The 21,071-nt window shown below is 42.5% G+C and overlaps 3 protein-coding genes across 6 annotated transcripts in view; 1 reads left to right on the top strand and 2 right to left on the bottom strand.

Annotated features, from left to right (window-relative positions):
* Positions 1–56: 56 nt before the first annotated feature.
* On the bottom strand, positions 57–9,175 carry fubp1 (far upstream element (FUSE) binding protein 1). Of its 2 annotated transcripts, XM_058395235.1 has the most exons (20): positions 9,006–9,175; positions 8,169–8,262; positions 7,630–7,662; positions 7,462–7,498; positions 7,321–7,367; positions 7,165–7,236; positions 7,015–7,072; positions 6,776–6,932; positions 6,593–6,691; positions 6,411–6,509; positions 6,221–6,323; positions 5,889–6,125; positions 5,590–5,750; positions 5,358–5,506; positions 5,174–5,250; positions 4,968–5,096; positions 4,708–4,782; positions 4,088–4,150; positions 3,631–3,785; positions 57–3,541 (listed from the first exon to the last, which is right to left on the bottom strand). In XM_058395235.1, exons 1-20 carry the CDS (start codon positions 9,096–9,098, stop codon positions 3,500–3,502), a joined length of 1,980 nt encoding a protein of 659 aa, XP_058251218.1. In that variant the 5' UTR covers positions 9,099–9,175; the 3' UTR covers positions 57–3,499. The 2 variants fall into 2 exon arrangements, with proteins under 2 accessions (XP_058251218.1, XP_058251220.1); XM_058395237.1 differs by lacking the exon at positions 4,708–4,782 and having other exon boundaries at positions 9,006–9,174.
* A 691-nt stretch (positions 9,176–9,866) lies between these two features.
* miga1 (mitoguardin 1) lies at positions 9,867–19,320 on the bottom strand. 2 transcript variants are annotated; one of them, XM_058395239.1, is made up of 16 exons: positions 19,171–19,320; positions 17,982–18,117; positions 17,719–17,881; positions 17,434–17,570; positions 15,191–15,305; positions 14,869–15,005; positions 14,620–14,737; positions 14,406–14,506; positions 14,218–14,327; positions 12,091–12,163; positions 11,904–11,990; positions 11,722–11,820; positions 11,513–11,647; positions 11,386–11,439; positions 11,163–11,279; positions 9,867–11,080 (listed from the first exon to the last, which is right to left on the bottom strand). In XM_058395239.1, the coding sequence occupies exons 2-16, from the start codon at positions 18,078–18,080 to the stop codon at positions 10,862–10,864; spliced, it is 1,764 nt and encodes a 587-aa protein (XP_058251222.1). In that variant the 5' UTR covers positions 18,081–18,117; positions 19,171–19,320; the 3' UTR covers positions 9,867–10,861. The 2 variants fall into 2 exon arrangements, with proteins under 2 accessions (XP_058251222.1, XP_058251221.1); XM_058395238.1 differs by having other exon boundaries at positions 9,869–11,080; positions 19,151–19,299.
* Positions 19,321–20,169: 849 nt separating this feature from the next.
* The window catches only part of usp33 (ubiquitin specific peptidase 33), a 16,203-nt gene continuing 15,301 nt past the window's right edge, over positions 20,170–21,071 (top strand). For both annotated transcript variants that reach the window (XM_058396018.1, XM_058396017.1), the window contains exon 1: positions 20,170–20,394. The gene's annotated coding sequence lies outside the window, so the exon portion shown is untranslated. The remainder of the gene's footprint in view (positions 20,395–21,071) is intronic.

Genomic DNA, 21,071 nt, shown 5'->3' with positions numbered 1-21,071 from the left:
TGAAATCACAAAGTGAGAGGGGAGGGGGAAAAAAATCCAGTATTGAGACAACAGGCCAGCTTTCCAAAATCATTACAATTTTATTGAACGACAGGGTCAACAAGGCTAAACAGTCAAAACCAGTATTTCTCTGCAAATAAACAAAAAAAACCAACAAAGCCCTAAACGTAAAAAAGGATATACAGTCCATAGTTTCAACAGATACAAAGGACATGAAACCGTTTTGTGTTTACCTCCCGGCCACGATCCCCATTTTCTCCGATTATGTCTTCTTTTCTACACCCGCAACCGAAATTCTGTTGCTCAGAAGGACATGGCATACTGCATGCATACCACAACATATGCAGCAACGGACAACAACAACAACAACAACATAATACTCTCCAATGAACTGCCTAGAGCAAGCTATGCAAAAAGAAATAGTCATTTAAAATGAAACAAAAACAAGTGTCCTGATTTATGATCTATCTAATCTGGCATTTGATGCAATTCCCTGGCCACAAAAAAAAAAGTAATAAATAAAAAAAAAAAAAAAAATCAGCAAATAAGTGTGCAACGAAATGATCATGATAGTACAGTTCAACATTTCAAGCCCTAAAACGTCACAGATTCATCACAGATTTTTCCTCATGGTATTCATTTTTTTTTACCTTATAACTGGAGCCCTTGAACGGTCTATGTTCAGCAGAGGGACACAGTCAAAGGACTCCTCCTTAGGGACAACCCTAGCTGAGGACCTGATTCTACGCACTACGCCTGCAGCGTCTTCAACACTGTGAGCGAGAATGAAGGCAGCATTTTGGATTAAGCGCCACAACAGCACAGGGTTCAAAAACCATGTCAGCAATACATACACGAGTAACAGGGCAGAAATCAGAATTGCCATAACAGACCTTTGTTCGTTTTTTTTTTTTAAATCCAACTGCATGCAGCATTGGTAAATACAGTGCCATGGATTGCTCGAAAATATTTCTAGCACACTAACAGGATATGCAGTAATTAGAAACATTTCAAAATGTACAGAAATCCTAAATATTCTGCAGATTATATTTTGGCAAGAAAAATTTATATATATAGTTCAATAGAAAAATCACATTTTTTTGCCAAGCAATTAATACAACATTGGGCCTTTTCTTTTTTCTTTCTTTTTTCCAACGAACAAAATGCAGAAAAATTCGCATCAAGATTTGAGTCACAGGTCAAACATGGTTTGTGTCTTAGGTTAAGCTTACCTGTGTTACCGCAGCAGAACCTAAGGTGTAGGGGGGGGGGGGACGACACTGCGCATCGAGCCGCCAATCAATCAATCAATCAACATTGGAGTTATGTGATATATAGTTTGAGATAAATCGCAAAAAATAAATAAATAAATCAAAGAAACGGAGTCACAGGCAAAGAACTAGGACAGCCTGGAAAAATGGTGACAAATCTGCCAACAAGACATTTTGTGGTTTTTTTTTTTTTTTTTTTTGCAAATGCCAACAACTGAATGTCTGAAGGTTTATGAACCTGGTCAAACAGATGCAATGCAATGGCAGATTAATAAAAACAGCTTGCACAACGATAAAAACAAAAAAGAAACTAGATGAACATTTCCTAATTGTTTATGTTTATTTTTTCAGGGATGGACAAATCAGTAGCCCGGGAGTTTCCATGACTTGCAAATTTGGGGGGTGTGGCCAGAATTTATTTATTACAGCCTCACAAATCTTACTAAATTAACATTATTTTTTCCAGTCTGTGAATACAAAAAGACGCTTGTTTTCATTATTTAACAGAACTAGCGATAAGATCAGCCATCTTTTTTAAAGCCTACTAAAATAAGGCTTGCTGAGTTTTCTCCTCCCTGTTGGGCTAGACTGTTTCAGATTACCGATTTGTTCAGCCCTGATTTCCACTTGCATCGTTTTGGGCTACGCTGACTACACAATCGTCAAACACAGCAAGAACAAAAACCTGAACAGCGGTGGTATCATTGCAAGATTAATACAGTTGGAATATTGCTAGACAAGAACCTTAACAGTCTAAAGGGTCAAAGTCACAGGCTCAATAGAGACAGTAAGAAAATAAATCCAAACTGAAGCCCAGACATACTTACCCCAGTTAAATTTCACAAATAATTCAGGGTAGACAGTTCAAACTTTATGCACTACAACTTGGTCAAAGACAATGCATTGACAGAGCAGAAACTGGGGCTGTCGTTATTTATTTGTACTTACGGAGGGCTCATTTTCACTGGTGTGGCAACAGCACAGCCTCCTCAGCCCTAAAAACACACACCTACAAGTCTACGCCAAACAGGTTGGGGCAAAAATTATATATATGTGTATATATATATATATATATATATATATAACGACCACATCCTTGTTTTTTCTTTTTAAATCTAAAACCAGAAAAATATATGCACTTAAGTACCGGGGGTGAAAAAGGGGCATTTCTTTGTCATGTACAACATGTAATAATACAAAGAAACCTCACCTGACCTGGGAGGGGGAGAAAAAAATAAAAATAACGAAAAAATAAGAAGCAGCTTGCAATCATCACATTTCTGTATGAGATATTCGCTTACCGCTGTCCTAAACTGACCTGTGAGGGGGAAAGTTTCTCACATTATTTGAGCAACAAGGTCATAGATCGCACAGCTCACCCCAGCTTCCCCTCAGATACACCTGTCTACTCCTAAAGCCAGCAAAACCAGACTAGATGACTTTCATCATGCCAGAGCTAAAACAAAACAAAACACTGTGTGGACAGTTGGAGAGAAACAAAAGAACGTCATTTTCAGACAAGAGAGAGACGTGACTGTCTGTGGATCGTGTCCCGTTACACCCTCCCACCCACCCCCTCCCAAAAAAACACAAACAATATATACACACAAAGCCAGGTTAATCTTCCCCACTTTTTTTTTGCCACTTACCAACACAGGAGGTTTCATTATGTTTTATTGCAAAACACAACAGGCATTTTTAAAACTGAGAGCATTTACATGGAAAAAAAAAAAAAAAACAGAGAGAGACAGAGAGAGAGAGAGAGAGAGAGAGCACTAGGGAAATTGTATATAGACATGAGTTCTGAAGTACATCATGAAATACAGGAGCTGGAATGACCAATATTACCGCACTAAAAACATTTCAATTTTATACAAGAGAGGCAAAAATATTACAAAAAAACAAATAAGCCAAAAAACAAAACAAAAAAAAAAAGAAAAGAGGAGAATTCTCAATCCGGAGCCGTTTTGCAATCTAGTTTAAACGCAAACCAAGGAAATTACGATCTTCATCAAGGCGTCTGCATCCAAACATTTAACAAAGGATTTTTTCGACAAGGTAGCATTTACTTTATGTCCGCTTCACATTACTGGCCCTGTGCAGAAGAAATACATAAGAAATACACAACATGTTAAGAGCAGAAACATTGACTCACTACCCCGCCCCCAACCCATAACCTAATTACAGAGATAAAGACGCCTGTGGAGGGGAAAAAGAAACAGCTTTGGTTAGGTCTCGCTGATGCTGGGCTGCAGGGACGCCTGATGAAGCTGCGGAGGAAAAATGTTATATAGAGACAGGGAAAGAGGGGGGAACGACGAACACACACACATTATCCAACATGGTATCAGGAGTGTACCTGCTGAGCCGGTGGTGCTGCTCCCATGGGCTGAGAGGCGCCTTGGCCGTAGTAGGCCGCTTGCTGGCGGTAATATTCAGCCCACGCGGCGCTGTAGTCCGGCTGGCCTCCAGGCTGAGAGGAGCTCGCCCCAGCTGCCTGAGGGGCTGCCTGACCTGTTACACATCATAAACCCAATAGGTAAGCTTCAGAAATTAATCATTTTCCAAGTCGGGTATCATGTAGCGTATGAACTGAAATATCTACAGCATCGTTTTTTCGCTTTTTCATCGTGAAACAAAAAAAAAGACGTGTAAGAGGGGGAACGATCCCAGCCACATTGCCTCCGAGTGGTGGGACAGAAACCCACTAGCTTGCTCTAGGGCAGGGGATATTTACAGCAGCTCTACTGTAGAGGGCCGTGTAACAGAACGCAGCTGCCCGAACGAGGTACTCAACAAAAATGTTAACTTCTCACCTTGTTTCTTATAATACTCCTCCCACGCTTTGGTGTAATCCTGCGGCTGCTGGCCTTGTTGACCTGAGTGACAAAGAAAAGATCTCTTACCGCTTTAGAAACGTTAACGTTAAAGAAAATGACAACTATTAGAGCCCTGCTGCTTGGTGTACCTGAGGTTAACGTTATTCTCTGGACAATACCAACACCACTGAGACACACAACAGTATGAAGGTTATCGTGGAAAATTAACTGACTCGTAAAAATTACACGAGACGTAACCAGGCATCTCAGATACAGTTAAAACGTACGTTACCCTACAAACGTGTACTGCACACAAGTACATCACAGTGTAGGATTATGGGTAACTCACAGAGAAAAGCCTTTGGACTCGATGTAGCTAAATAAACGACTTTATTGGTGTGTGTGTGTGTGTTTGTGTATTTACACTCCAGAAAATATGGCAACCTGCCTGAGGAAAGAACCGTATATTCTGGAGTCGAGACAGCAAGACTTAACCAAAACCTGACACAACTAATTAAAACCAGGAGAAGACTCTGCTCTTCATATCTCTGGTGCTGTTTCAAAATGGACTGTAAAAAAGGGGGGGAACAAAAATAAAATCTAAAACTACAATTTACCCATTTTCTTGTAATATTCTTCCCAGGCCTTGGTGTAATCTGCCTGTCCGCTCTGACCTGGAGCCTGCGGGTCACCTGTTAAAAACGGTGCAAACTAATTGAGAACCGTCATGCAGAAAGTCTGCGTTCGACCCAAAATAAACTAGAAGGGAAATTTAATTGTACATAACTTGCTACGCTGCAGATGTTGTAGTCTTTTAGACTTGTTCTGTGACCTATGTCATGTAGAAGTGGGCGTTAGGAGAGAGAAGGTGGTTTACCTTGACCGTTAGCTGGAGTGGTGCCCGGAGCGGCGGCGCTGGTGGGCGTCATGGGAGCCTGAGGCTGCTGCTGGTATTGTGCGTAATAGGCAGCCCACGCTGCTGCGTTGGCATCCGCCGCTGCTTTATCTGGGAACCGTAAACAGCGCGTCAAACAATACACGCTACAATATACGGCAACGCGAAACGCAAAAAAGGTGACTTACTGGGATCGGGCTGGCCTTGCTGCCAGTGAGGGTAACCGTTACCCCATCCCTGAGGTTGGTACGGCCCTGGAGGACCACTGTGCAAAATTTTTTTTAAAAATAATTGGGTGTGGTTAATCTTACAGTGCAGCTGATACAAGAGTATTGATAATACACAAACTCCATCATATCATATTGCTCTTACTGTGGTCCAGGAGGTCCCTGGTTGTAGGGCCCTGGATTGTAAGGCCCCATAGGTGCAGGAGGTCCGGGTGGGCCTGGGGGACCGTGCGGTGCAGGGCCTCCGTGTGGTCCTGGTGGTCCGTGCGGTCCACCCATAGGACTTACAGGACCCTGAGGATGTGAACAAATCCCTGTTACATGTGATGACAATTTCACAGAACGTTTTTTTTTTTTTTAATCAACAGGTCACTCACCCCGATCTTCTCCTCAACAAGCTGTCTGGCGTAATCGATCTGCTGCGGTGTCCCACGCACAGTGAACATCTTTATGTTGGGGTCAGCGTTGGGAGGAGGATTTCTCTGCAACTCTATTCTGGCACCAGACTGCTGGCTTATGCTTTTAATCGTCTCCCCTCCTGCAAATAGATGGGGGGGAGATAACACGTTTTACAAATATAGCAGCTAAAGATCGACATTAGTTTTAGTGTACAAGCTTTTAATTATGCTTTACATGACTTTAGCAGCATTTATGCTGGCAGTAAAGCAGGACTGACCTTTGCCAATAATGAGGCCGGTCTTAACGGTGGGAACAGTGAAGGAGAACTCCTGTAGGCCCCCTGGTGGCCCCATGTTCCAGTTACCATGGCCACGACCTCTGCCCCTTCCTCCAGGGCCTGGTGGACCACCGGCTTGCACACTATGCAACAGGTCTGTAATGATGCTGGCTGCATGTTGCGCGCGGTCAGGAGGACCCATGATCTGAGCGATCCTGTCTGGTGTGGTGCCGTCATCTGTGAGTGACAGAAGAGAGTGATCGGAGACGATATATGATATACAGCTACTCTGTCCCATACATGTAGCCATTATACAATAAACCTATACAAACCTGGTTTGAACTGGATTTTAACACCAGTGTCATTCTGAATCTTCTTGATCATTTCACCGTTCCTGCCGATCACAATCCCCACTGCAAAGCGCGGCACTGGAACCTTAAAGAACATTAAAACAAAACATTTTTTATAACAGTGTTACAGCCCCCCACAAACACACACCAGCTCTCCATCACCACGACTTACATCCAAACCTTCTCCTCCACCCATGCGTGATCCGTATTCTCCCCTCTGCTCTCGGAAACCCTGGTCTCTGATCAGGTCCATCACCATGTCTTTGGCTTGCTGGAATTAAAAGGCTCGATATAAAAGATTTGCACCTGGACTTCAGGACAATTGTAATCTTTTACTCTGCGCATTAAACTTACCTGAACTTTAAAAGGATCTCCAGAAATCCTGAGCGGTTTGTCCGCCCCGGTGTTCTGAGGCCCATCCTGAATCATCACCATCTTGACCCCGGCTCGCTCCTGCAATTCGGAACGGAGATATTTAAAGGTCGATTATTAAAAAAGAAAACACTTAGATTAATAAATAAATAGATCTTTACTCGCCTGTAACTGTTTAATCGTCTCGCCTCCCTTTCCGATGACGAGGCCAGCTTTGGACGCCGGGATCATAATTTCCTGGACAGACATGCCGGGACCGTCGTTGTGAAACGGAGTCGGTCTGCCCTTCTCCACGATCTCTGTCAGTAACCTCTTTGCGGTCCTGTTAGTAAAAGGAAACGCTCAATATTCACACTACGCTGTGTAAATGTAAACACTGCCTTTGTCACAGCATGCACACTCACATGATGGAATCTGGAGAGCCTGTTAACGTCACGGAGCGATCAGGCATGCCGCCACTGTCTGTATAAAAAAAACAAAAAAGCATGTTTATGTTTTGAAGGCTTACAGAAGGGGAAAAGAAAGCTAGAAAATCTTCAGTTAAGATAATTCACCTGGAGCAATCTGTATCTTGCATCCTGATTCTTGCTGTATCCTTGAAATCTGCTCTCCTCCTCTTCCGATAACTAGACAAAGCAATCATAGATTAAATCTCAGAAAACGGCAGGAAGCAACTACGAAACCTTGAAGCCTTTACAAAACTGACTTACTAAAGCCAACCATGCCGTCTGGAACCTTGAACTCTTCGGATGTAGGCCTGGGGAAAGCAATCAGACGTTTGTTTGTGAGAAAAATGCAAGTATGAGCCCTATTCTCAAAGTTAACACTCAGTTATTATATAAATTTAGTACCTTGGAAGTCCAGCCATTCCACCCATTGCAGCAAAAGCTTTTGGGGGGGGGGAGAAACCAAATGAGTTAGACAACGTCTATCTAATTCTCACAGCAACACTAAGGCCACAGTTCAGTATTTATTTTTAAAGAGATACGACTACAAAAAAAAAAAAATAAAACGCTTACGGTCACTTGCGACTTTCTTTGTTTCTGGCTGATCTGTAGGGGCGAAAAAGACGAGGTGATGTGTAAACACCAAATCTCACAAGAGTCCGCTGATTATTTTGCTATAAAAGCAGCTCTAACTGCAGCGCAGATGCAAATCACACGACTATATGAATGCGAAGCTATCGAACATGGAAAAACTTTAAGGAAGGAGTCTCCAGTGTCAGCAGCTTGGAACACTGCGTTACTGAAAAATCATCAAGTGTAGCACAGGGAATGAGAAATGTGTTTTTATGAGTAAATTATTGCCAGACGTGCAAAAATAAAGCACAGTATTGTAATACGCAATCAGCTACTTTGTCACTAGGAAATGAGGGGAAAAAATATTTAAAATAAGTCAAAATAATGTATTAAAATACTTGTAGTATCAAATTCGACCAGACTGATTCAGTAGAGTCGGTTCACCTCAAATGACTCACTCAAAAAGATTCGAATGGATCACTGGTTCAAGAGAGTTCCGGAACTCTTTTAGTTCCACAAAAGATTGCATGAGAACTTACCCCCGTCTTCCAAAGGCCTTTTCTGCCCTCCATATGCGAATTCGTTGGTAGGAGGAGGTGGATTAACTCCATCACCCCCGATTTTAGCTGCTATCTGAAAAGCAATAAATAAATAAATAAATCCTTCATACAACTTGAGGCAGGCTGTCGTGGCGCGCGTGCAAACAAGGCCTCAGGTCGTGGAATAAATTCGCCCACAGCTTATAAAGTAGCTAGTTTGCCATGTTGGCCGAGTTAGTATAAATATTTACATTTCATTCATTACACATATTTCAAAACCAGGTTAAAAAAAAAAAACCTACATTCGTTTTGGAAATCATCATTTTAAACCGCTAGCAAGCTAGTTAGCGATACCTACAGCTAGCTTAAAGCTAACTCGCTAGCACAGCTTCAACATTAGTCAACATTAGAGATATCTATATAAAAAAACACTTTGATGAAATAATGCTAGATTTTTTTCCACGCGGTGAATTTTCCTTTAATACACACTGCATTAAAAGCGATAAACTTGCAATGGCACGTGAGTTATTGAAATATTAAAAGAATCAGGGCCTCAGACATCTCTCCTTTGTTGCAATGATATTAGCAGGCCCCCGTAAATCGACCAAGGACACGTCCCGAATCCCTCCTTACTAGCTTTCCAGTGCACTAGATATACGCGTGCGAGCTCTACGCCGTGTACCCTACGCAGTGCACTCGCACGCACATTACGTCGCCATTTGGAACGCAGCCACGGGGTAACCCTCCCGTGCTCGAGGTAAAAGTAGTCCGCGACTTGTTTTCCTGTGCTTTGTTTTTGAATGCCGCGAATATGGCTTTCAAGGTTTAATCGCTCACCTGTCTCGCCCGCTGTAGTGCATCTTTAAAAGCGTCGTTCATTCCTCCGCCGGCGTTGGAGGACGGCGGTGCCACACTCGTGTAATCAGCCATGTTTGAGGGTGAAGCCGTGTGGGAGAATATGGCCGCGCAGCCGAGACGACGAGGCGGAAAAATCTAACTGCGACACGAACGCGGCCGTGCCACGGAAGGGGGCGCGCGAGCTTCATATCACGACTTCCGGTCGTTGGGGGTGGGGTGTGTGTGTGTGTGTGTGTGAAGAATTAGCATAGTTAGCATTCTGAGGTAAAATGTCAACAACAGAGCGCCAAACCAAATAAAGTTAACTTACAACAGCACACTCTGAAGTGTTTTATTCCTTTTATACCACCTCCCACTAACAATTAGAATATTTTTTCTTAAACACATCATACCTTTTATCAGTTTAAAATTTACATTTAATTGTGGAATATCCAGAAGGGTGCAGATATTACTTTACTCCCTGCTACATGAGCACCATATCTTAGGTCAGTCTGGAGGAACTGAAGCCATACCACTCTGGGTTTCCAAAAATAAACTGTAGTGTTTAGCGATATCGTGGAAGGTTAAACAGACTGACGAGCTTCTGTTTCTCTTTAAAACCTTCCGCCTTCATCGTGATTGCTGTCATGATGCCTGGAAATCATGAGAACAATAATAAAAAAACAAACACTTAACCTTACTTGAAAGCAGACCAGTAGGGAACCTCTAGCGTTAGTGTTCAATAACGAAAACAACATGTAGCATGCGGTTTGAGTTTGATTACCGTGTCACGGTGTAATAAAAGTTAGCATTATCAACTTAAATATTACAAAACTACAAAACATAAATATTACAATAAACAATTCTCTCATAGTAATCGTTCTCACGGCTGAGAAAGGCTTTTCCATTGGCCTTTTATTAGTTTATAAATCTGACAATGTAGCAGCACAACCTTCGGACAGTTTTACAAAAAAATAGTTTGATAATTAGACAAAATACATCCAAGTTCTTTTCGAATACATATTTCGCTTAACAGGCAGTTTAGCTTATATCCTGGCTTTAACAAAGGGTAGAGCTTAGGTTAAAGCTTCACATTTAATCATAAATATGAGTATAGTTAGCTAGTGCTAACTTACTGGCTATCTAGTGATAGTGACAGATGACGTTAACTGTTAAGGCTGAGTATAAAACCATTATTTTTGGGTTAGCAGTGTTCTGAAAATAATAAATAAAATAGCAGCTAGGAGTTATATCATATGATCAAGTTTGTAAGTAGATCATTTAACTTAAGCTCCACCCTTTTTTTGACAATAACACGGCCGAGTCTGGATCAAGAAACAACTGTCTTTAAGAATTTGTTAAAATTTTCAATAAAAAAGCAACATTTACTTCGAACTTGAGAACACGATACAGGCGCCAACAAATAAGGCGTATCATCATAACATAATGTGTGATGTTTAAAAGAATTCGTTCTCCACTACTATACAGTATGCAGTATTTTGGTAAAGGGGGGGGGGGGGGCAAATGGTTTATTTAGCTCTAAAGCGAGAAGTGGGGGATTTTGGACATTTCTAGCCAGAGGTAGGGACATTTCTCGCACACATTCAATCAGACCATTTTCCATGGCACTGGTTTCAAGAATAAAAAACAGATATGAAATAAATAATTAACGTACATAACAAGTGTGATCAAACTTTACAGAGCAGCACGTTATAATAATTTCACTACGTTTACATGCTACACTTTGACCTTTATCATTAAGTCAAAACAAAAACAAAAAAACAAAAGCACTGATTGTGAAAACGTTGTTCCTCTTCAAAGATGGGATGAAATTACAAAAATCGCCGGACATCCGCTCACTGAACCTGGGTCTCGGACGGTGCACCGGACACCACTCGGGTCACGGTGCCGAAGCAGCCGTTAGCTTGGGGGGTGTATTCGGAGAGCGTGCAGCTTAGAAGCAACTCGGCTCGGTAGTGCAGCAGGTGCAGTACGTCTTCAGCCAGTGTGTCCACGCTGGAGTAACGCACCTTCTCCAGATCGAAGATGTCCTTCAAGAAGAGTAGCACCTGCTCCTGTGGGAACAGAAACAAAGGTTATAAAGTTTGACGCTGAAATTTAGCATAAAGCTTGAAAGGTTTTGTCTAAAAATGGCACCTTGAAGAAGCAGCAAAAGTCATGCAAGGGGCTTTTAGGCCCCAGGAAACCCCAAGCTAACTCGGGACTAATGTGCTCACACACCGCGTAGAAGTGAGCAATAAAGCCATCCTGATCCTGAAAAAGAACCCAAGGTAAATAGCTAAATATAAACATCACTCCACACATAAATAGGTGAAAAATAGGCTAGTATCAATCGCTAGCGGTATCAGAAAAGGTATACCTTCACGTGTTGTCGCTTCTGCTTTAGAACAGACCAACAGCTTGAAGCCACCGCCTGCAGGGGGGGAAAAAAACACGTTACTGATCTGAGCTGTTTGATGAAATGCAACGGATCTCTTTAGACGTACGGTTTCTTTGAAGGCGTCGTTAAGCCAGCGGTTGTTGACAACGTTCGTGATGGACATGGGCGGATTCTCCAGATCCTCAAAAGAATCCATTAGGATAAAGTCAAGGACGATGTCGTAGAAGTTTAAATGCCTCACCTATTGGTTTAAAATCAATCAATCAATCAATCAATCAATCAATCAATCAAGTGTCTTGTGAGAAATGTCCTTACCCCTCGGGCAGAGAGCTCAGCCTCGGTTTTCTCCCAGTGCTCCCTCTGCTCCAGGAAGCCGATCATCTCCTCATAAACTTCCTCAAATCTCTTGGGATTCTGCCGAAACCCGAAAATGATCTATAACACATACAGAGCTACAGAACATCAATCAGAGCAGTAGATTTACAACCGACACTCACCTTTCTGGCTTTCGCGATTATCGAGGACAAGATTTTTTTCCCTGTGTCAGCCAGAAACATCCGAGTCGATATCTCTTGGAGAATGACCTTAAGAGAGCAGCAATTCATTACACGGCGTGACTGGGGGGCATGTAGAAAGCTATCTTTGATAGATGAATCAAATGGATTGGAGAAAATGTTATCGTACCTGACAAGCCTGGCGGATGCAGTGTAGCTTGGCGAGGAAATCGGTGTCTCCGAGGCATTCTAGCATCTCGGTTCTTAATTAAAGAGAGAGAGAGAAATAAAACAATAAAGAATAAGTGGATCGTTAAAAAAACACGGTTCCTGTACAAAGAGCATCTGTCACTTATGCAAATTAGTAGTTTATCGAGGAAAAAATACTTAAATGCAATAAACGTCGGCAAGCTTATTCAAGCTTTACAGTTCCAAATTCCTACAGAATGCACTCACATCTTCTAGTTTGCCTTTCGCAAATAGCAGAAGTCTCTCACTGAAAAATGTTCTCACAAAAAATGTTGCTTTCACACAAAAGTTTTTGCATTTGCGTAAACACGGTATCATATTCAATCTTAAGACCTCCGACATTTCCACAGAGATGCTCTCACATTTAATTATTCAGTCAGATTGCTACTGCTTTCCCCAATCGAAAACGCCCTCGCATTCAAAGTCCACTTGCATTCACGAGAAACACAAAACAAATAGAACTCAAGATTCCCACAAGTCCCTTGCATTCACATCTTCTTACTTCAATTCTATTCTCCGAAATGCTCTCGCATTCACACGAAAGCACTTGCATACACATATATACATATACACTATATTGCCAAAAGTATTCGCTCACCTGCCTTGACTCGCATATGAACTTAAGTGACATCCCATTCCTAATCCATAGGGTTCAATATGACGTCGGTCCACCCTTTGCAGCTATAACAGCTTCAACTCTTCTGGGAAGGCTGTCCACAAGGTTTAGGAGTGTGTTTATGGGAATTTTTGACCATTCTTCCAGAAGCACATTTGTGAGGTCACACACTGATGTTGGACGAGAAGGCCTGGCTCTCAGTCTCCGCTCTAATTCATCCCAAAGTGTTCTATCGGGTTGAGGTCAGGACTCTGTGCAGGCCAGTCAAGTTCATCCACACCAGACTCAGTCATCCATGTCTTTATGGACCTTGCTTTGGTCACTGGTGCACGGTCATGTTGGAAGAGGAAGGGGCCAGCTCCAAACTGTTCCCACAAAGTTGGGAGCATGGAATTGTCCAAAATGTCTTGGTATGCTGAAGCATTCAGAGTTCCTTTCACTGGAACTAAGGGGCCAAGCCCAGCTCCTGAAAAAACAACCCCACACCATAATCCCCCTCCACCAAACTTTACACTTGGCACAATGCAGTCAGACAAGTACCGTTCTCCTGGCAACCGCCAAACCCAGACTTGTCCATCAGATTGCCAGATGGAGAAGCGCGATTCGTCACTCCAGAGAACGCGTCTCCACTGCTCTAGAGTCCAGTGGCGGCGTGCTTTACACCACTGCATCCGACGCTTTGCATTGCACTTGGTGATGTATGGCTTGGATGCAGCTGCTCCGCCATGGAAACCCATTCCATGAAGCTCTCTGCGCACTGTTCTTGAGCTAATCTGAAGGCCACACGAAGTTTGGAGGTCTGTAGCGATTGACTCTGCAGAAAGTTGGTGACCTCTTCGCACTATGCGCCTCAGCATCCGCTGACCCCGCTCCGTCAGTTTACGTGGCCTACCACTTCGTGGCTGAGTTGCTGTCGTTCCCAAACACTTCCACGTTCTTATAATACAGCTGACAGTTGACTGTGGAATATTTAGGAGCGAGGAAATTTCACGACTGGATTTGTTGCACAGGTGGCATCCTATCACAGTTCCACGCTGGAATTCACTGAGCTCCTGAGAGCGACCCATTCTTTCACAAATGTTTGTAAAAACAGTCTGCATGCCTAGGTGCTTGATTTTATACACCTGTGGCCATGGAAGTGATTGGAACACCTGATTCTGATTATTTGGATGGGTGAGCGAATACTTTTGGCAATATAGTGTATATTCTCTCATATTCCCACAAAAATATCCAATAAAAAGCACTTAATACAGGTATCATACAAAACTGTACTCGAATTCATTTGCATTCAAACAAAATGCTCTCTCATTTCCAAATGCAATTGTTTTAGCCCTCACACGGAAAATGCCACACGGAATATGCAAACGTGAGACCGTTTTTAATATTACGCTCTGCATTTTACACTCAAAGTGTTTTGTTTGAATCTCGCGTGATCTCGGGTCCGGTTCTCACCGGAGAACTCTACAGGATATTTTCCCGTCCTCAGCCATCTGCAGAGCCTCCTCGTAGAATGGGTAACGGCACAGAGAGCCGAGACCCATGGCAGCCTTATGCTCAGAGATCTGAGAAAGACAAGGAACAAGTCAGTTTCAAGGACAATCGCTACCAAAAAAAAAAAAAGTCACGGCGACGTTGTCCACCTCTGCCGCGGACACGAAGGAGTCGGTGGAGCCGATGCTCACGGTGTCTCTCCAACACGAGTCGTCCAGATCCTCCCTCGCTGAGCCTTCGTTGTGCTTCTCTACCGGAAAGACGAGTGAATCCATGGGTTAGATTTCATTCAACAGCACCAGGGCTCGTTAGAGAAAACTCAGCCTCCTTCCTCTTCATTCTGTTTCTGTCAGTACAACTCACCGCTATGGTGTGAAGACGGGTCCTGGAATCCTAGCGCTCCTTCAAACTCCTCCTGGAGCCGATAGGCTCTCTGCAGAAGAGACTCCAGTTTACGGATGAACTCGCCGCTGATGATGTCCTGTGTGAAAACGCAGTGCAAAATACTAGCATAATGCTTAGCTAAATCCTGAGTAAAAACTGGTTAGTGGTCAAGTATGATGTGGTCAACAACCACTAAATTTTCTTCAGGATGATATAAAGATCATGTACCTCTACGGTCTCCTCGGCAATGGCGTCTCCGGCTCCGAGTTTTACAGAAGTGCACTCGGCCTCGTCGTCAGCTAGGCGGCTACGGAAATTTAGCGCTTCTTCCCAGCGTCGCAGCGCCTCCTCGAACAGCTCCATACCTGAGTGTGTAAGATTCAGAGCTTCGAGTTTGACTGATCTTAATATGAATAGTTTAACAAAACTATGATAAATGGTCTGAAATGAATGAAATACTTTTTTGGGCATCAAAACAATGAACTGTTGTTGATCATTTTTGAATAGCGGCACGTGGTTTCGTGTCTGATTCCGTGTCCGAGTGTCTCACCCATGAGATAGAGGTTTTCGGGAGTGGTGACGATGTTACGTAGATCGCCGTCGTCCGTTCTGTCCCAGCAGGCCGATCCACTGGTGCCCTCGCTGCAAGAGTTCACGCTCTTCACCTGAGAGAAAGCCACATTTAAAATCACGTGGAGGCGGAACAAGCCGGTGTAACGTTAACTGAATATGTGAAAGTATACATTCAGGTTTTCCATAAAAAAATGATGTGCTTCTGTAAAAGTGGAAGTGTTTTGTGTTGATGCGAGTGGGTTCGTCTGAAAGCAAGAGTGTTTGAGCGTGTAAAAGCATTCTGTGTGAATGTGAGAGCATTGTGTGTGAATGTGAGTGTTACATATAATGGAATGAGAGCATTGTGTGTAAATGTGAAAGCATTCTGTGTGAATGTGAGTGTTATGTAATGGTATGGGAGAATTATGTGTAAACGTGAGAGCACGTTTTTAATGTGAGAGCATTCTGGGTGAATGTGAGAGCACTCTCTGTGAATGTAAGAGCATTCGAAAACATTTAATGTGAGAGCATTCTGGATGAATGTGAGAGCATTCTCTGTGAATGTAAGAGCATTCTGGGTGAATGTGAGAGCATTCTCTGTGAATGTAAGAGAATTCGAAAACATTTTGTGGGAATGCGAGTGTGTTTTGCATAAATGTGAGAGGGTTTTGTGGGAGTGGAAGATTTTATTTTTTGATGGAATATGACCAGTATTTGGAAACGTGGCGAACAATTTGGTTAGGGATGCTAAAGCTTTTGGTTGGAATGTGAGAGAGTTTTGTGGGAATGCGAGAAAGCTTTTAGTTGGAATGCGAGTGGGTTTTGTGGGAATGTGAGAACATTTTGTGGGAATGTGAGAAAGCTTTTGGTTGGAATGTGAGTGGGTTTTGTGGGAATGTGAGAAAGCTTTTAGTTGGAATGTGAGGGGGTTTTGTGGGAATGTGAGAACATTTTGTGGGAATGTGAGAAAGCTTTTGGTTGAAATGTGAGTGGGTTTTGTGGGAATGTGAGAAAGCTTTTAGTTGGAATGTGAGTGGGTTTTGTGGGAATGTGAGAACATTTTGTGGGAATGTGAGAAAGCTTTTGGTTGGAATGTGAGTGGGTTTTGTGGGAATGTGAGAAAGCTTTTAGTTGGAATGTGAGTGGGTTTTGTGGGAATGTGAGAACATTTTGTGGGAATGTGAGAAAGCTTTTGGTTGGAATGTGAGTGGGTTTTGTGGGAATGTGAGAAAGCTTTTAGTTGGAATGTGAGTGGGTTTTGTGGGAATGTGAGAAAGCTTTTAGTTGGAATGTGAGTGGGTTTTGTGGGAATGTAAGAACATTTTGTGGGAATGTGAGAAAGCTTTTGGTTGGAATGTGAGAACATTTTGTGGGAATGTGAGAAAGCTTTTGGTTGGAATGTGAGTGGGTTTTGTAGGAATGTGAGGACATTTTGTGGGAATATGAGAAAGCTTTTGGTTGGAATGTGAGTGGGTTTTGTGGGAATGTGAGAACATTTTGTGGGAATATGAGAAAGCTTTTGGTTGGAATGTGAGTGGGTTTTGTGGGAATGTGAGAAAGCTTTTAGTTGGAATGTGAGTGGGTTTTGTGGGAATGTGAGAAAGCTTTTAGTTGGAATGTGAGTGGGTTTTGTGGGAATGTGAGAAAGCTTTTGGTTGGAATGTGAGAAAGCTTTTAGTTGGAATGTGAGTGGGTTTTGTGGGAATGTGAGAACATTTTGTGGGAATGTGAGAAAGCTTTTGGTTGGAATGTGAGTGGGTTTTGTGGGAATGTGAGAAAGCTTTTAGTTGGAATGTGAGTGGGTTTTGTGGGAATGTGAGAAAGCTTTTGGTTGGAATGTGAGTGGGTTTTGTGGGAATGTGAGAACATTTTGTGGGAATGTGAGAAAGCTTTTGGTTGGAATGTGAGTGGGTTTTGTGGGAATGTGAGAAAGCTTTTAGTTGGAATGTGAGTGGGTTTTGTGGGAATGTGAGAAAGCTTTTGGTTGGAATGTGAGTGGGTTTTGTGGGAATGTGAGAACATTTTGTGGGTATGTGAGAAAGCTTTTGGTTGGAATGTGAGTGGGTTTTGTGGGAATGTGAACATTTTGTGGGAATGTGAGAAAGCTTTTGGTTGGAATGTGAGTGGGTTTTGTGGGAATGTGAGAACATTTTGTGGGAATGTGAGAAAGCTTTTGGTTGGAATGTGAGTGGGTTTTGTGGGAATGTGAGAACATTTTGTGAACTTAGGTGAACGTTTTACCGAGGCCAGACTCTGCAGGGAGCTGGACAGTCTGCTGTGTAAGCCCCCGTTAGACATGGCGTGACAGGAAAAGCCGCTCTTCGAGTTCAGAGACAGACTGAGGTTCGGACGAGGGCAGGCAGCAGGGCAGGCAGCATCTGGAAGACATGAACTCATTGTGATTGGCAGAGTGGACACAAGAACTCCTTTACAGTCTGATAATCAGGGCTCAGGAGCGATGAGGGATGTTATGAATGATAATTACTGTGATGTTAAGGTGTAACGATGACACGAAGCTGCTGCTACCTTTCAGTGGTGGAAGCGTGGAGAGGAAGTCAGACCTCTTCTGCTCCTGCACCACTTTCTTCTTCCCTTTCCGCCGCCTGAAGCGACGGGCGAGGAAGAGGACGGAGACGGCGCCGAAGGCAGCAACGGCCACCAGCTTTTTAGTGCCAGAGCTCAGACTCACCTGTTTAAAGAGACAGAAAGAGAGACATCGTTAACAATTGACACCAAGTGGGGCAGACTGAAGAGGGGACATCCAGAGGAAGAAATTGAGAGCTTCTCACCTGTGGAAGGGAGGAAAGGACGGACAGAGGAAGGTCCGCCGCACGGAGGACGGCCGCCTTTAGGGACAGCGAGGAGTCTCTGAGCAAGTCCTCTGCCATGGTGCCATATTCACACCATCATCAGCTCCGGTTCAGCCTAAAGGACATCCCAGAGCACACAAATCTGAGAATTTCACAAGAACTCCATCTCTACACAACTTTACTTCAGAACTTGTTCCTCCAGTTTCAGAGACGGTCATGATGCTAACTGTTGGCTATATGCTTTCATTACTTCTTAGCCACGTTAACCCTTTCAAAACTCTTACTTTGACTCTCTCTGACTCCTCTCTCTCTCACTTTGATCTCTCTGACTCCTCTCTCGCTCACTCACTCACTTTGACTCTCTCTTACTCCCCTCTCTTTCTCTGGTTTCTGACCTCTCTCTCTCTCTCTCACTCTCTTACTTTGACTCTCTTTCTCCTTCTCCCTCTCTTACTTTGACTCTCTCTGACTCCCCTATCTCTCTCTGACTTTTGACTTCTGACTTCTCTCTCGCTCCCTTTTTCCCTCTTTCTATATGTATGTAAATAATATAATATATATATATCTCCCTTTCCCTCTCTCTCTCTCTCTCTCTCTTACTTCTCTCTCATTCTCCCTGTCTTACTTTAACTCTCTCTCTCGCTCTCTCACTTTGACTCTCTCTTTATCTCTCTCTTTCTCGTTTAACCCTAGATCTACTTTACCTGGGTAATTCTCCTAGCACACGAAAAAGAACTCTAGTTGTGTTTCAAACGGCGCCATGTTAGACTTCTAGTGCACTACTTCTAGTGCAGAAACCGTTAAATGCACGCGCTGTGTAGTGAACAATAGTAGGCAATGAGGAAGCATTTGGGATTTAGCCGGTGGCGCATTGGAGGAACAGCAATCACGACTCTGTACATTATTACAGGATGGAAAGATGCATTCATGGTGGCACGATAATTAATAATCATCATTAATATTATTATTAGAACAATTTGCTTTGGTTTAGCTAGTAATAAGTTGCATTAAGAGGGTAAATTTTAAATAAATAATACCAGTCAGAGACAAATTAGCTAGCTAGCTAGCAGCAACATCGTATATTTACTATATTATATTCACATATAAATGCTTTATTGTTATCGCCGAGTTATTTTAGAAAAACTTACAAACAAATCGTTTTTCCTACATTTAGTGCTTCAGTCGTCTTTCAACCATCTGTCCACACGGGAAAGACAGCTGGAGATGGCAAAAGTCCAAATAACTCTCTGAACCCTACACAAGTGCACTACATAGGCTATTCATTTCAACTAGTGCCACAGAGTGCCCTAGATATTTAAAACGGCGTTATTTGGTTATTTGGGACACGGCTTACATGTACGCATGTGGGCGGAAAATACAAAATGGCGTCCGATATTTCAAAATAAAAGTTAAACACCTAACGGAAAAAAAAAATGACTAAATTTTTTTTAAAAATAAATATTTAAATTGTATTGAAACGAGAAACAAACCAATAGATAGAAATTATAAATTGCAGTTTGATAAAAAAGGATATGCTCTAATGAAACCTTAATATATGGAATAAACAAACAAATAAACAAATACTTATTAGTATACTTTTTAAAAGATGAAAACATCAACAAACAATCAACCTCCGTCGAGCAAACAAAATGAAAAACATACTGTTAAAAATGACAAGCAAACAAGTAAGGTTTAAATAAAAAAAAACAAATATTTATTTAGAAATGTAAAGAATGTATGATTTGCGCCAACCCCTTAAAATCTCTGGATAAATATAGTATATCAGTATAATCAATAAAAAATAATAATAATATATCAATAATAAAAAATGTATTATACTAAATAATTAAGTTTGAGAAAAAAATCTGTAAAAATGAGAAGGTATATAAAAAAAAGTCCTGGTGTAATTCCCTCACATGTCCACAAGGTGGCGCTTGGGCCGGGAGAGCAAAAATTCAAATCTGCGAGGTTTTTTTCCGCCTGTTGTTCACGTCTCTGACCGCTAGAGGGAGAAATCGCTGCATTAATGTTTACGCCCAATTTTCGGTTGGATTCCAAACGGCGTCTGTTTTCAAACATAGTGCACTAGGTAGGCTGTAGACCTCGATTACTTCATACGGTACGTACTGCGCATGTGACTGGGATTTGGAATACGGCCGCGCTCTGTGGCTTCGAACCGGAAGTAGCGGTTAACCACTGTATCATGGTCGTGTTGAAGGAAAGTGGATGTCAGAGCGGTTGCTGGGTGGATCTCTACACTACGAGCTAGCATCACAGAACAAGACGATTTTCCTAAAACATGTAGCTTGATAAAGGCGAGGACGCCATTTTGACATCTTCATCACCCTCAAGTCCCGGAGCCTTTAATTACGACACCTCGCGCTGCTTGGAGGTAAAAGCGCTGCGGCTGCGCCAGCACTGCTAACGGTAGCTAAGCTAACCGACGCTAATGTGCATTCGAACAAAATGGGAAATTTTGGAAAATGTTCTTAAATGCCTCGTTACTAAAGTGAAACAATTGGATAAGCGGTCAGTTTTTGGTTTATCTGCGTATACACCGGGTGAGCTAACCGCCTAGCTAACGTTAGCTGTGTCAGGATAGTACAGCTGTCAAAGAGCCTCGTCGCAGTGCGCATGCGCGATCTTATAACAGCAGTACAGTGCGATAGTTCTTCCACATCCTGGACATTTAAATAAAATAATTAAATTAATAAAATAAAGCACAGTGTTGTGATGAGATGAATGGATTGTTGAGTCGTGCCCCGATTCTGCTCCTCTCTGTGGATGAGTTTTTTTCAGAGAAATTGCTAGAAGGTGTCATTATTATTATTATTATTATTATTATTATTATTATTATCATTATTATTATCAGCAGCTCGCAGGCTCTCGGCTTCATATCTTATCTCTGCTGTAGCTTTTACTTCCATTTATTACTCCACATCTCACACTACTGCAGCACAGAGTCAGTACTGGGGGTGTAAACACACACACGCACACACACACAACACATCACATACACACACACACACACAACACATCACATACACACACACACAGCACACACACAGC

This window comes from Hemibagrus wyckioides, linkage group LG07 (genome assembly GCF_019097595.1).
Source record: "Hemibagrus wyckioides isolate EC202008001 linkage group LG07, SWU_Hwy_1.0, whole genome shotgun sequence".
NCBI lineage: Eukaryota > Metazoa > Chordata > Actinopteri > Siluriformes > Bagridae > Hemibagrus > Hemibagrus wyckioides.
This window is presented reverse-complemented; position numbering and strand designations above follow the sequence as displayed.